This window comes from Atractosteus spatula, chromosome 3 (assembly GCF_055471065.1).
Source record: "Atractosteus spatula isolate fAtrSpa1 chromosome 3, fAtrSpa1.hap1, whole genome shotgun sequence".
Taxonomy (NCBI): Eukaryota; Metazoa; Chordata; class Actinopteri; order Semionotiformes; family Lepisosteidae; genus Atractosteus; species Atractosteus spatula.
The window spans coordinates 2,267,758-2,283,948 of NC_142708.1; the positions used below are offsets into that span (position 1 = coordinate 2,267,758).

The 16,191-nt window shown below is 44.0% G+C and overlaps 1 protein-coding gene across 3 annotated transcripts in view; it reads left to right on the forward strand.

The window, feature by feature from the left end:
• The window catches only part of kiaa0825 (KIAA0825 ortholog), a 147,221-nt gene that overhangs the window by 39,699 nt on the left and 91,331 nt on the right, over window positions 1–16,191 (forward strand). For 2 of the 3 annotated variants that reach the window (XM_088910247.1, XM_088910248.1), the window contains exons 11-15: window positions 2,237–2,382; window positions 3,326–3,508; window positions 4,826–4,945; window positions 6,191–6,327; window positions 10,930–11,109. In XM_088910247.1, the coding sequence (XP_088766373.1) occupies window positions 2,237–2,382; window positions 3,326–3,508; window positions 4,826–4,945; window positions 6,191–6,327; window positions 10,930–11,109 (766 nt within the window). Of the gene's footprint in view, window positions 1–2,236; window positions 2,428–3,325; window positions 3,509–4,825; window positions 4,946–6,190; window positions 6,328–10,929; window positions 11,110–16,191 lie in introns of all 3 variants that reach the window. The other variant, XM_088910246.1, reaches the window with a different exon arrangement.

The following is a 16,191-nucleotide window of genomic DNA, read 5'->3' on the forward strand; positions in this document are numbered from 1 at the left end:
GTAAAACTTTGAAATGCTTAAAATTCCTGTTCTTTTGGCTGATTTGGAATTTGAGCATTTACATATTCAAAATGTAAACATTTAAACAAAATGTACAATAAATTGAGATGGTGCAGGAATAATTCAGTGCTCAATAATTAAAACATTACACCCTACGGTACTTTCGGTACTTTTTGAATTTAGTGTTGAAAGGTCTTGGAAAACCCCATCATGTGGCTATCGGTAGTGATTCATTCAGTATTCTTCAGTTATATAGGGCTTACACCTAGTCACAATAATTTAGTGTTGCGGGATTCTGCCGGATATAGTACTCAAGGCTTCACCATCCGAGCACAGGTTTGAAGCTTTTTCCTGACACTGTCTGACAGTGACTGTGACACTTAGCTGAGTTATAGTGGTACCCTGTCACCATAATGTAGTGGTACAGCATTCAGCCCATTATACTGTAGGTTTACAGATTTGCACCACAGAAGTCTGGCGTAATTATTCCTTTTTTTAGCCACTCTTTCATACTTTCTCAGTGGGAATTATTAGAGGGAGGTTTGTTTCCTTTCATGAACACCATCACACCTTCCTTTATTTATCATTATAGGTGGCTGAAAGTGGTAAAAGAAGCTGCTGTAAATGAAATAATGAGACCCCGCACTGGAGAGTAAACACGGTGCATGCCTACTGCATTAGCAAACGATAACACTGTAAAATGCTGGCGCAGAAGGAGCTGGAAGAGGTTACATTTGTATTACCAGTGAAATGATTTTATTATATTTTTATTGGATTGTATTGGTCTGTGTAAAGCTTTGTAATTGAGATCTGTCCAGAGAAATCATCTTGCATGTAATAAAAAACAGCTGCTTGTCTTGCAAGGTTTTTTTTTTAAGGCTTTGGTGTGTGGCAACAGATGTGTGGCTCTGGAGAGCTTAAAGAATGGCAGGGTTAGTGTAGTGAAACAGGGGGCTGTGGGGGAATGAATCTTATTTAATCGTCCTCATGTTTAGTCCTGAAACAGAAATTTGAAGTGAAAAAAGATCTGATTGCCTTGTGTCTGACTGACTCAGCTCATCTCCATTTGTCAGAATACTACTGTTCCACATAGTGAAGAAAGTTTGCGTTCTTTCATCCACCCCACTTCATCCGAGTCGGGGTCACGGGGGAGCCGGAGCCTGTCCCAGCAAGCAATGGGCACAGGGCAGGATACCCCTGGACACGGGGCACGCACCCCAAAAGCTAATTAACCTGCCAGTATATTTTTGGACTGTGGGAGCAAACTGGATCACCTGGAAGAAACCCCCATGAACACAGGGAAAGCATCCCCACAGAGCTAGCACCCCAGCAGTTGAACCCAGGGCCCCAATGCAGCAGGGTGCCTTTCCTGCCAGGCCTAATTTAAGCTTAATCTCGATGTGTATTGCACCTGTTGTGTTATAGTGTGGGGTTTTGGATGCAGCACATTTATAATGAAATGCGTCATGACATTTTAGAAACTGTCTAGCTTAATGTTGATTCTTCCTGCCTTGGTTGTATGTCAGTAAAATATTTGACTTTCAAGATTGTTACCTTCAGTGTGTGTATAAATATGTTCTCTAGTCTAGTGACAGAACCAATACACCAGCCCTCTGTCTGCAAGGACTCTAGACCTAACTGCACAGGAGTCAGAGACTGCTGCTTGCCTAGAAAAGGCCAGCCTGCTGAGAGTAGGCATAGTGCTTTTGTGTTCCTTCTTCATTAGACTTTATCATACAGTGATGTGTCATTCTTCGCTTGCTGCTGGTGTGCTCTTACCACCCACATGTCAGTCACGTTGGGGAATGTTGGATTAGCAGCCAGGAGTATCTAACACAGGATGCTTTCCCATGCTTCAGAATGCCATTCTCTAATGAATGGCTGTGGGTTTTCTGTGTGGGACACAAATGAAACATGTCCTTAGGTTGTGGTGAGACGTTGTACATCTTGTTAATAATCATGTTTTGGTCACACCACAAATGTTTAGACATCTAATACCATTTCCTCATAGCCTGAACTTAATTAGATTTATAGGAACCAGACTTACTTCTCATCTTCTTTTTTTATTTTCCTTTGAGGAGCAACCATGACTTCAGTTTCCAAACTCAAACTGTGTAGGAACAAGAGCTCCCCTTGCTGTCTTTTCCATTCTCTTCTAGCGTGCATGATTATAGGACTGACCGAGTGGCCCGAGTTGTGCGGAGATGTAAAGTGTAACACCCGGTGCTTTTGGCAGGGTGAGAGGTGTTCCTTTTCCATCCAGATGTGGCACTATTTCCTGTCGGCTCTGCGCTGGGACCTCTGGAACGTGCTGCCTCCCAGTCTGGCCCAGGATGTCCTGGCTCAGGTTCTGACCCAGACCCTGGAGATCCTAGTGCAGAGGTATTCCCAGGCCTGCCCGACCTACAGCAGGACCCTACAGATCAGGTAGCACGGCCTCCTGAATTATTACTTGAAAGAAGATTTTTTTCTTTATGCAAGAGTGTGTTTTTCATGCTTGCTTTCATTCCCAGCGCTTGCTCCAGGCCTGCACACGGAGCAGGCCGCTGACGGATTTATAACTGTGTTTCCCCCAAGTCGGGGGGCCCACACCTCCTGGTTTTGTCTGCTTGAAATTGCATTAGCTTATACAACGTGTAAATTTAGTGTGGTAAGTTAGAAAAATGGGAGGACATAGCGTTGCTCCGCACCAACACAGGGGGTAGCATGGCCAGTTAATAATACCACTGGAGACTCTCTTTGTTCGCTGAGCGTGATTTACTGGACAATATCTCTTGATTATCCCTGCCTGCACTCCGTCATTCTTGGCTCTGCTTTGCGGGGCCACACTAAGTTTTTTTATGTTGGTTTTTTTTACCGAACACAATGCATTAACACACACTTAGAGCGTTTAAGTATGTCACGGGCATGCTTTCCATCCTTGCTGACAGCTGAAGAAGGGCAGACCCTGTGCTCCGCAGCGCGAGGCATTACGTGGTTGCCGTTTTAAAGAGGCGTGCAGTTTAAAGAGGAAACACTGCTGGTTTCTGCGGGACAGCCGTGCCTTCGGAGTCTGCCAAGCAGATGGAAGAATAGACCTTTGCCTCCGCTTTTATCTTCAGCGGGCAGTTTTCCATTCCTCCTGCCTTCATGCGACATATTATGCCCATTACCCAAATACTTCTCTAAGTGAATCACTTTACTCCAACAGCAGTGACGCAATTATATTCTTAAATTTCGGAACAAAAGTGTCACTCGAGTATGTTTGCAGACGAGCCCTGCTGTGCAGATTTCTGCTGCGGCGTGCTGTTGAAGCGCTCTCCTCGCCTCTCTCCTTCCCTGCCAGGGCCGACACCACTGCGGTGCTGCTGTGCGCCGAGAGCCTGCTGTGGGGGCTGTGCGACAGCGCCGGGAAGCTGCTGCGGCCGGACCGAGACCCCTGCCCCCGGCTCTTCTCCATCCACAGCCTCTGCAACCAGCTGCTGGCCGTGCTGGCCGTAGTCACCTCGCCGCTCCGGGCCCTGTTTGAGTACGAGCCGCTGCAGCGGGCAGGGGCAGCCGCCGGCCCCACCGACTGCGTTGCCTTTCATCTCATCCTCGGGGCAAACCTGTGTAGAAAGATGCATGCGTTGATGCAGCGCAAAAGGGTTTTACACAGGCGTGAGCTGTTTAAACAGAACACGCGAGACTCGGGCTCTTCAGACCTGAACTGGATCGAACTCCTCTAATCCAGGAGTCACCAGTATGCGTAACGTGCGTGGTAAACCTGAAAAGACCTTCGAGGGGAACAGGGCTTTTCCACGCCCTTTCGCTGAAATCCCAGCCTTGGTAGGGAGCTCATCTCCACACGATGTCTTTCCCCCAGCCGAGCAGACCTGTGCTGGCTGTCTGATTCGGTTCGTCAACATACTGTATAAACTGCAGTGCGGGAAAGGACGTATAGCAGTGGCTGGTCCTAGTGTTGAGCTTTTTTTAACTAGCCTGCAATTGCTATAATGTGGTTAGATTGAGAAAAAAAAAACCTCTGTGCCTTAATAAAGAATCTTTTTTGTTAGCAGTAAATGATTCTGATTTTAAACGGTAGGAAAGATAGCGGTACTCTGAGCAGACACTACTGCAAATACCCACAAGGATTACTCATCTAAAATTAGACCTTTAGCTCAGCTTGATAGGGAGGTCTGCAGGTAAGCCTGTCACAATAATGAAAATGAGCTTGACACATTTAACAACAACATAATGGGATAACTAGTGTTAATTGCTGTAATTGAATTTCTCTTCAAATTTAAATGTCAGGCTTTGTCTTAGCGCAGGAGTCCAAAGTTTGCATTTTCCGTGAAACAGTGTTACAGCAAAGCCCTCAGAAGAGCTCACTCGGTTTGCTTGTGGAGTGTCTGTTTCCCGTGTGCGGCTGGAGTCGGAAACAATAGTTACTGACTACCTGGCAGACGTGTGGTTCGCCTGCCTACCTGAAATTATTGCAAAAAAAGGCATCTTTCCCCTTTACAGTGTGTGAAATTCAGGAAAAAATACCATGCGAGTACCCATCTCGGCTGTGTCAGATCGTTGCCGTTCATTATTTTCAAATCTATTTGCCCTGCTCCATCCAGAACGACGGATTTTCTCCTGTTGTTTGCGAAGGCGTGTTAATTGAGGTTAACAACGACACCCTGGCCGCCCTCTTTTGCGGTGAGGCGTTGGCCGGAGTCGTGTGAGCGGACCGTGTTCCTCAAGGGGACAGCCGCAGCACCGCCCTTACCACCTCACAGCCCGCTTCTCCACACAGCGACCTCTTAGCCTTGGGAGGGGTCTATCAGCGAGTCTTCCTGCTGTTGTTTCTCTGCCCCAGGACGTTTCGCAGAGGCCCTGAGGACCTGTCGTCACTGTCCGCCGCCGGACCCTCCGGCTGCCCTCACCTGCAGTGGCTGTGCTTCGTTAAACCGTCGCTCTTCTCGCGGCAGCCGCAGGAGTGAGCTCTCTCCCGCCGTCCTCCGGGGGAAAAGCCTTTTGCGTGAATGTGTGGCGCTGGTTGCGGGAAGCGAGAGCTGAGTGCCTGGTCTTGTGTACGGTGAGATGGTTTTGCTTCACAGGATATCAGAGCAGAGCCTCAGACCTGGGGAATTAACCAGGAACACATGCGGTAATTGTGCACGACTTCCAATGTCATGAGCCATCCAGATGGATTAGATTTATTTTGACTTTTGCTGTGGCTTTTATTGGGAGTGGAATTACAGCTTTGACAAGGAGATGAAGATAACCATTAGAGACCTGACTGCAGAAAGTCACACGTTTGTTTGCTGAAACAAACACAGACCCAGAGAGTGACAAGTATTCCAGTCTGTCAGAACGCGCACACAGTCATCTTCAGCTTCACCCTCGTTTGGATAATATAATTTAAATTGCTAATCCTCACAAAGGGTAGCCTGCTTCCATTGATAATCCAAAAATTCCAGGATGGTCATGCTACAGTATGTCCTAGCACCTCACTGTAGACCTGCAGATCACACTGTGAAAGAGCCAGAGATGTCGGATCCCGATGACCCTCTTGTAGAATAATATATAAAAATAGTGACAGTTACTTTAAAAAGTGTTTTCTTACTCGTATAAAATTATAGACATGAAAAGAGCTTGGAACATCTTTTTTTTCAATACAGAGAACTGATCCTTTAGTATAACACTTTGATATATAGAAGCTGTTAAAAGGAATATCTCCTGGATTTGCAGCTATGTGACATCATAAATTGCTCTGTCAAATTAAACATAATGTTCCTCTTTTGAACAGCAGGGTGCATAGAGTAGTTGTTTTGCTGGGTAGCTCGTAACCCTGGGGCTACATTTCTTACTTTTTTTTCTCCAAATTCCAACTGATCTTTGAGAGTGAAAGGGCCAAAATTTCTTCATTGAAGGAAAAAAATGTTGTAACCTCATAGAACAAAAATGAACATGGTTCTACAGAAGAGATAAGTGAGGTTATTCTGTATCTCTTATGCATTTGGCAGCTTACCAAACATTAATTTCCTTTTAGCTAGTCAAGATTAAACATAATTCCTTCCCTGAGCAGACTTTAAGTAAGCAAGCATGAAGGCATTTGCAGACTAATCTGGGAGGAATTGACATTTAAGGAAGTTAGCATTACATTTACAGTTTAAGGCTATTAGTTTCATAGATAAATTAACTCCCATCTTTGTCTTTATCTTACTTTTTTTTGTTGAAGGATATTGGCTGCAGATGAAGTATCTTCCCAGCTTCAGCTGAAATTGATGTTATCGCAGCCGAGTTGTAATCCGAGGTTACTGCTACAGACTCTACTTCAGAGTGACTGTCTGCTGCTGCGAGTGTTGCTCAACTCATGTAAGGATTTTTATTATTATACTGAACAACAGGTACTCGGCAGTATATGCAGTATAATTTACATGTTCATTTTTAGAGTTGATTTAGCATCATTGCATTAAATAAGGTTGATCTCCTGATTTTATTCTGTGAGCTCCTGTCGGCTTCATTTTTAATTCAGGTAGAATATTTGGGTGTGCGCTGCTCACTAACTTTTTAGTTTTTTTGTGTTTGTTTTTGAATTTTCTGAACTGAACTGCCTCCCCCTCTCCACAAACTCAGGTTTTGAGTTGCCGCCAGCATGGAGTGAGAGACGCGCTCGCTTTGGTAAAAGAGCAGAAGAACAGAATTGCACCGGCAGGCAGGCATAAAGTGTCTTCCCCGAGTCGAGGTCATAGACACTGGTCTTTCGATACAGTTTTTCTTAACAGGAAAGATTCTAACCCCTCCTGTACTGGCGGTGTATTTAGTGGCAGGGAGCCTGTGACGCAGTGGGAATGGCTCACTGCAGGGAATGTGCACGCTACCGGGCCTCCGGGGAGCTGTGCGTCCTGAGCCAGCCGAACCGAGCGTTGCTACAGTACATCACTCCACACACCTGGTGTTTTATTGGCCAAACTGCCTTCCTAAAGGGAAGAAGAACGGTTTCTGATGGAAAGAGGCCATCCCGCCTGTCTTGCTGGCTCGGTCCTGAAGTAACTCAGAGAATTCCTGAGACTCATCGTATTTGGACATTTCGTAAAGCATCCACAGCACTTTTGTCACACTGGCTGTTGATTGATTCCTTCACTCAAGGGTACAGAAGAAGCAGAACATTATGGGCCAACGTAGTTCAAGTAGGGAGCTGCGTCAGCATGCGTAGGCTGCAAAGGAACGGGTAACGGGTTTATTCCAGGCTGAAAAGAAAAGACAGGAAACAACGTTTCAGCTGAAATGTTGCGTTTCCTTTCTTTTCTGTTGGTTTATGCAATAATCCTGTTACCTGTTCATTATGGGCCAACTGCAGCTCCACACGCTACGTGTTTCTGGCCAGATCCTGCTGAAGGCGCTGGCCCATGTGGCCCTGGCCCGTCTCGTCCTGAATCCAGGGGTTCTGACTAGATGACCATGTCTCAGTTACAGAGCGGCTCTTTCCATGAGAGACTTGTCTCGAGGTGAAGATGTTTTTCCTGCTTGAGCTTGTTTGTTTAACCAGTAGGCCACGCACCTTTCCACGTACAGTAATTCATCTTTGTTTTAACTTGTCATTGTGACAGTCCCTCGTCAGAGCATATGACATCTGCGCTAATAAACTAAATGGTGACATCACCTGCAAAACCAAATTGAAATGCATGTTAACCGTAATATTTATTAACCTGTTATATTAAATAATTCACAGCAGAGTGGAATACAAGTAGACAGTTTTTAAAGATTTACCATTTTTACCTGTTTCATGATTCATAATTGACACAGTAAAGCTGATTGGATTAAGCAGTAATGTAATAAAGATCGGGTCGCAGTTTTTAGTCTAAACCGTGTGGTCAGCTGTGTGAGTCAGCATCATTCATTTCGAAGAGGTAGTTGTCGGCTCATTAAGGTGGGGATTCAAGGCAATCCATTGTAAATGCTGTGATTTACCTGGTGGATTTGTTTAGATAATGTTAAAAACTGTAATTTGGCAGATCCCGTGTGTGTGATTATTGAACTTCAGTGAAGCAGATGAATATGAAAGAGTTCTCTGAGTCTGCAGCCTGCCCACACGTTCTGTAATATTCCCCAGTTAAGGGTCTTCTTTGCTTCAAAGTGAGTGACTTGACTAAGCGCCGACTCTTCCTCAGTGTAAAACCCAGATAAATTGGTGTTCTTCTGGGAGCGATCAAGGTCACCGGCCCTTCTGAGTGCCTGTGAAGTTCGGCTTGAGAACACTGTCGAAGGGGACTGCAGTTCATTCATCATAACTGGTCTGCAGTTATATAGTGGGATCATTATTAAAAACCATGTAGTTAACCTCTGGCGCTCTTCAGCACCCCAAGTGGAAATTAATGTAAGTCCCAGAACTGCCTGTTGACGTTCAGGTTTAAATCTCCATATCTCCTCAAGGAGTAATTACTGAGCTGACAGGCTACAAGGCGCTGGCGTTATCCCTGTAATGCAACATAATAGAGTGATTGTAGGTCAAAGGATGTTTGACCACTTTCTGTTGTGAAAAAATCAATTTCCATCGTTCCTTCAGTACCAGGATTTCCCATTAGTTATCAAATGGGCAATATTAGGTCTACATCCTTTAATGCGAGAGGTAATTTAGGGCTGTCATTTTAAAACAGTCTAGCATTTGTCAAGGAAGTGCAAACACGGCTTCACCTTCCGTCACGCTCCTTATTGAGTCCTGCGCTGCGCTCACGTTCCCGAGTCCAACACCTGTCATCCCGAACAAGGGCTGACGGATGTCTGAGTGCCGCCTCGCGCTCTCCAGCTCGTGCTGTCCTCCCCGGCCCCCCGGCCGCTCCTCTGGGAAGGGCGTGCTGACATGGTCCCGGAGGAAACGCGTGGCCCCTCACACTCGCCGCAGCCCTCACAGCCTGACTGTTGCGGTAGAATGCCCACATGGGTCCTGAGGGCTCCCGCCAGAGGTGCCTGTTCACGAGAAGGTGTTCCTGCTCTCAAGGGCAAGTGAAATAGCTCTGGCCTGGTACTTCCTACGGCTTCTGGGAAATATTTTATGTTGTTGCGTTTTAATGATGTTTTAAAATCCCTGCTACCCTGGACTGGAAGAAGAGGTTCGAAGACGGATGGATGACTGGAAGGTTTATTAGCAGTTTAGTTGTTTTGTGGGGTTTTGCTGTACAAGAGGAGTGAAATCATAAGTGCCATCTTGTGCGCTGCATCCGCAACTTTTTGGAATAGCCATTATCCAGTAGATAGCTGTTAATTCATGTCTGGTTTAATCTAGTAGGCTTTGGGCTGACTTTGAGAGTTTGCAGAAAATACAGCTCCTGAACCTGTTGGCATGTAATGGTCTCATTTTGTTTTGTTTGTGAGTATGTATGGGCTTCTAACATCAGTGTTGTGCAAAACACAAGCATTAGAGGCTTTGTGCAGTCAATCTCTTCTTCACCTGAGCCTTAACCCAGCTGTGCTGGGGTCAGGCTCGTAGCAGAGGTTCTCTGGGCAGGGGAGATTACTGAGGAAGGGACCTCAGCTCCCCAAGGAGTGGGCTGTTTCGCACAGGCAATCTACCAATCAGCGTGCCTCTGGGAGGAGACTAGTGTGCTGAGGAAGCCCCATGTGATCCAGTAGAGAGCATGTAGACTCCTCGCAGAAGGATACCCACCCTGGATGTGAAACCAGCACTCTTGAGCAGTGAGGCAGTAGCTCTAACTCAAATGCCATCATGCTGTCTGCTTTGCATGATTAATGTAGTCAAAGCTCGATTGAAAACCCAACACAAATTCCTGTGATGCACACGGCATGTCTGACATTGCCATCTGAACTGCTTTGTTCTTTATGGATCACTCGCTCCTTAACTTATTCCCTAAGGAAGTGTATATTATCACGTCATATTAACTTAGTCAAACATCTCATCCATTACCTCAGTCCAATTGCTATGGTTAGAGATGGCTAGGAAAAAAATAGCACAAATAAATGAGATAAAGCTTTAAAAACAGGCTTTGTGTGTATCCGTAGGGTTTCTATTTATGCATTTCATATGAAAGTCATAACCAGATTACACTTCTTTACATCTGTCCTGCTGAATGACAAATAATAGCAGCATTTATATTATTTTTTATAATCCCCTTCACTTGCATTTTATTGAGAATATTTCCATTCTGATGTTCTGAGAACTCCTTTTTTATTTAGATGAGTGTTATACAGATACCGTCTTTAATGGCAGAATATCGCTTTATTGCTTTTTATAGATGGAAAACACATTGCTTTGAAACTGAGATTTTATTGCTTACTTGTATACACCCTTAATAGCTTATTCAGCTCATGGTATATAAATCACAAATCCCACTGTAAAAAGGAAAGATATCTTTTTGAAATGTAAATATGGATGCCTGCATATCTTATTATTTAGTTGGTGTGTCCTTGTATTGTTTTAAATGTGAGAGAAATGGTATATATTACAGTGTGATTACAGTGTTGATGACTTTGTTTCATATGTGTATACAGTACGTTAAGATGCGTGAGCCTGGTGTGAACTGTGATACTTGAATCTGGTCTTCTCTGATTTTTGAGTCTGGTTTGAACTGCGATTCTTAAAACCTGGTTTAAACTTTGATTCTTAGAATCTCATTTAAGCTTCGATTCTTAGGTTTCCTTTGAACCATGGTTTTAGAGTCCGGTTGAGAATGTGGTTCTTGAACCTGTTGCGAATTTCGGTTCTTGAATCTCTTTTGAACAGTGATTTTTTAGGGTGATTCTAACTGTGCTTCTTGAATCTGGTGTGAACTGTCCTTATTGAGCCTGGTATGAACTGTGATTCTCAAACGTAGCATGAACTCAGGCTGAGCAAACGACAAAGCTGCATATCAAATAACAGCAGAAGGGTTGTGGGTACTGGAAACACTTATATCAGATCTTCAGGGATTGTTGATGTTGTACTAATCACAGTATATTAACATGTGCTTCACTTTTTCTCAGATTTCAGCAGCCGAGGTGATGATCTGGATTCGACAGACTGCCTGACTGATGTGGAAATGTTCCTGGAGGCGGTGTTCATGGTGCTCAGCAGTCTAAATGATGTGCCTAGGTCTCTCGCTACAGTGCTAGAGAGCTATTTTGATAAAATGCACCTGTGGGAGCGTTTGCGTACCTTATCAGGTAAATCAGCGCTGCTCTGTTTGATTAAACTTAGTATCCACCAGTCTTGTTGTTATCGCCGTCGTTAAAATGCTTTCCACCAGGTATCGGAGAGGTCCCCTCTGTGCTAGCCACCAGACATGACCAGTGTCTCTCGATTGGTACTGCTCTTTGTCCCAGCAGGTTACATGCAGCTTTTCAGTTCAATCAATTTTATTCTTACAGTGTGTGGTGCCTTTCAACCAGAGAGGCACTTTACTTAAATTATACGTATAATAAAGTGCAGTAAACAGACAATACCATAAGAGACTGTGAACAGAGGCGTGCCATCACCTCAGTTTTGTTCTTCTGACTACAGGGTGATTGACAGCCTGTGTCCCGGTGCCATAAATCGACTCAAAGCACAGAAAGTCCCAGGTGGCTGACAGCCAACTTGGGTTTTAAGAGTCAGCAGGCTCATTACGAGGAGCGAAAGTTAGATGACAGATCTTGGTAACCGAAAGTCAGACCTTGGCAGATCTTTGTTCTGCAATCTAAGAACATAAGCGTAGAAGGCGAGAGGAGGCCATTCAGCCCTTCCAGCCTGTGTGGTAGCTGGTAGTTCATTGATCACAGGACCTCATCCAGCTGTTCCTTGAAAGGAACCCGGTGATCAGGTTCGGCACCATGGCTGAGTAGCTGTTCCACAGTCCCACCACCCTGTGGTTCAAGAAGGGCCTCCTGTTGTTGGGTTTAAATGCTCTTCCATGAACTTCCCACTCGAGGTCCTCTGTTCTGTGGTTCTGAAGAAGGCCTCTAGACACGGTCAGTGCCTCTGAGGATAATGAGTACTTTTATCAGGTGCCTTACTAGTCTAAGACAGGACATTTCCATTATAATATTCCTTTCGATTTCTCACTTTGACTTTCTAATAGCCTTTTTTATTCTTACTTGCAGTTCATTGTACTGCTTTTCTGTAAGTGGATCCTGTTGTTTTTTAATCATGTTTTAAAGTGCTTTCTTTTCATGTTTATTTTTTCTAATTGATTTGTTGAACCATTCGGGTTTCAGTTCTATAGCTTTTAATTTGCTCTTTTTTTTAGGATGAATCCATGCTATGCTTTTAGGAGAATCTGTTTAACTGTTGACATTCATGTCCCACTGATCCTACAGTACATCTGTCCTGTCCTATTTTACCTCTCTCATTTCTTCAAAGTCTACTTCTGGAAGTTTAAACTTTTGCTTTGGACTGAACTGTACCATTCCTGTTGCTTTTTCAGCTGCTGGTATTCCTATTCTTGATCTTTCCAAATTTATGTGGGGAAAGTTGAAGTCTCCCATAAAAACTACTTCTTCTGTTTTACATAAATTCTTATTTTTATGACAGTCAACATTTGAATTTGGTGGCCTATAGCATACTTTTAACACTGTAGCTTTGCATTGGTTTTTAATGAATCTGACTTCATAGATTCAGAGGCTTTTGATTCCTCTAGATTAATTTCCTGAACTTGAAAACTCTTTCTGATATCAAGTACAGTAGCTTCACCTCTTCTGTCTTTCTGTACCCCATAATGGCTCACACCCGAAGAAGGCTCCACAGCCGAAATGTTGCGTTTCTTTTCTTCTCTTTTCAGCCTGATAAACCTTTACTTGTTCCTTTGCAGGTTTCTGTGATTCTAGCAACCTTACATTTGCCTTCTAATGTGGTAGCTTCTCTCTCATCTACCGTGTTTCCTATACTCTCAGGATTTAGGGATCTGCTCTTAATTACTTGATCGAATGTTTAGTTCTCTTTTTTCCTTTGGTTTTCCCTTTCCCATTTAACTTCCTTTTTTGTTCTGTCCCACTATTCTAGTGGAAATATTTCTGGATTTATTTGTGGGTTCTCATGCCAAGACAAATTCACAAAAACTGCAGGCCTCCCCAGCTGACGCATTGCTGAACACAGTTTACAAAATAAGGAATTCATATTTTCCCATACAGCATAATGCCACTCCAGAGTGAACATGTGTCAACAATCATATGGAACAGAAACACAAATTTCAAATATATTTAGGTAAACATATATCAGTTAAAACATACAGTTGCTTTCAGAGATGACTCTTTAGTTGGGTTATATTCATTTTATATTCCGTCTATAGTATTTTTATAGATACGTGTGACCGTAAAGGAAGTGGTCACCCTGGAAAAAAAAACCAACTAAACTTCTACATACTAAACTTCTGTTTGTTTTTTGCTATTTTAAGGAATAATTATCTTTACTCTTTTTGCACTAATTCTGAGGGTCATGCTCCACTTGATAACAAGCTCCCTGCTGGAGTGCAGGTAACTACATGGAAGTAAATGGAATGCATGGGTCAATGGCCATCTCTCGTTTGTAACCTTCCTTAAATTATTCTGAATGTAAATGGATGGAAATTATTTCATCTCCAGTGCAAAACTAAAGCCACCCTGACTGTCATCGAACCCCGGCATGCTGATGGCGATGCTGCAGTACTGTATGTGTCAGTTGAACTATTTTCAACGTGGTAATGATGAAGCAATCCAGCATTTCCTGAAACATGCAAGTGAGACTGGCCATCTGAGGAAAAGGATGCTGGAGAATTGCAACGTTGAAGCGGAAACCAAACTGTCTGAAACATGGCTGGCAAGATACTCTGAGACTGGAGTTGTATCCCCAGAGCTCTTGGGGAAACACTTCGCATGTCAAGTGGGAGGACAGACTGAACAACGTATGCGCTCTCTTCCAGACAGCACCACCAGCGCTGAAGCTGTGCTCATCCAGCATCGGCTCTGTCGGGTCGGTCATGTAGTCAGACTCCAGGCTCCCAGAGAAGGTTCTCTTCTCCCAGCTTCGCCAAGGCAATCACACCAGAGGAGTCTGGAAGGAGTGTGTCAGAGATGTTGTGACAAAGTTGAAGACAAAACGTCAACAGCCTGGGAGACTGTGGCCCCTGAACAAACCAGATGGGAGGAACATCTGGGAACATGTGGGAAGGAGCCCAGCACTTTGTCAGAACGAGGAAGCAAAGGGAAAGCACAGAAGTGAGCTGACCATGACTGGATTGCACAGTGCACAATCTACAGTGCTTTTTTACCATTGATAAAAGGTTCAGGCCTGATAATAACTGCTTTTTCTTCCTCTCCCAAACACATTCAAGCTATAATTTCACAGCAACACACTTCATATTACTAATCAGCTGCTGAACTCATCTCCTGGAGTCTGGACAACTATGCTCTGCTTTCTGAACATGGAGTTTCTCTCATTTCCCTGCTGCTGCAGTTGCTGTAGATGCTGCTTATGTGGCTGAACCGGTAGTAAAAAGGAGACCCGGGCTGCCTATGTTTAGGTCACTCTGCTCTAATCTTCCTTCTCTGGTCTTTGTCCATTTATCTCATCACAGAATATTCCTGAAATGTGGAATTTTACCTGCAGGCTTAAAGTCTGCTGCTATCTCACTCGTGTTAAAAAACCTGGCCAAGACCCTCAGGTGCCTGTAGCTCTCGTCCAATTTCCACTTTCTCCTTCTGCATCAGACAGGATGAGGGATAAAGCAGGAGGGTGATGGATTGTCACGTCAAGCTCGTATCAGAGTGGGTGATGTGGTACAAGCTATCCGGCCATGTGAGGGAACGTGCTGTATTATTCTGAAAGCGGTATGTCCTGAGAAGAGAAAGGAACAGAGGTGCTGTGATCCGAGGCAAGCCCCCTGACAGTGGGATGGCTGTGAGGCGCTGTGCTCCATGGGGAGTTCTCTCTGAACTCCGTGGCGTCTGCGATCCCCATGGCAGGACCTGCAGCTCCCTGACAGCGTGTCTGCAGCGATCAAGCCCCTGCTGGACGGCCAGCATGTGCTCGGGGTCGTTTGTCTTCACATGAGCGAAAAACTCACAGGCCCCGTTCTTGTGTTACTGCTGAACCCCTGCGCAGTGACTTCAGTCAAGCCACACTTTTTGCATCCAGCTTCCCCTTAAACAGTCTTCCTAGGAGACTCCTTGAACCCATCTAAAACAATCAACTTAAATAGTGTTTGTTATAGGTACAGATACCTACAGAGTCCAGTCCAAACTGTATAATTGTATTTCACAGCATACCTGTAAACATATTCTTCCTTTTAGTGATTATAATAAACGTGATTGTAGCAGAAAGTGCTACGGTTTTAATGATTCTGGAGGAGGTAGATCTGCTGAGATAATAATCTAGACTACGATGCCACACAGAGTACATGTGCTCAGAGTGACTCAGGAGGCTTCATGTCTTTCAGTGTAGGCTGTGTCAAAAAATACAAAAAATCCGAATTTTTAGTAGACAACTAAACCAGTCTCTGAGTACCTCAGTCACCTGACACTCATTATTTCTCAATCCCTATGTTCACATCTCCTTCACAGGAAAATACCCTTGCAGGAAGGCTCAGTGTTATTAATTGAAGATTCTTGAAATAGTTTAGCAAGCTGTAACGTATTAATTGAAAAAACATAAATTGGAACCTCAGTAAATTCAGATCTGTAGACAGATTGTTCACTCTCCAAATGTATGCAGTTCCTGCCAAATCTGTTCATATTCTGACATTAAATCCTTTTAAATTTCAGCAGTATTGGGCTTTCTCGGTTTCCTTGTGAGTGTTTACTCACACAGTAGAGTAGATCTGATACACAGTCGTAGCTCAGTATGAATGCTTTCACAGAATAAGAACAACTTAGGGAATGAGACATTATGTACTTAAAGTAAAATCACATTCTGTAAAGTTTGTTTGTGCTTCACACAACCAGTATTGCCTGTCTTGGTAACTGTAGTAGTAAATTAGTAGGGGGGGAATGAGCCTGCAATTATTTTTTGACACTCTTTTTAGGAAAACCCTTGATATTAGGTTTAATCAGGACTCATGCAGTGATGAAACTCATGTAGGTATTTTTATTACATGCAAGTGGTAATTATTGTTGCATAATTTTCACAAATCGGAGAGAAGAGGGTTTGAAAGAAAACAAAAGTTTGTCCCGTAATCTCGATGTCTTTCTTATGATGTTATATTCCTTGTGGTATAATGAGCCTAATTGCTGGCTTGGCTTGCACATCTCTGTAGTGATTTTGGATGCAACATATTTGTGGTAAAATGTTCATCTCAG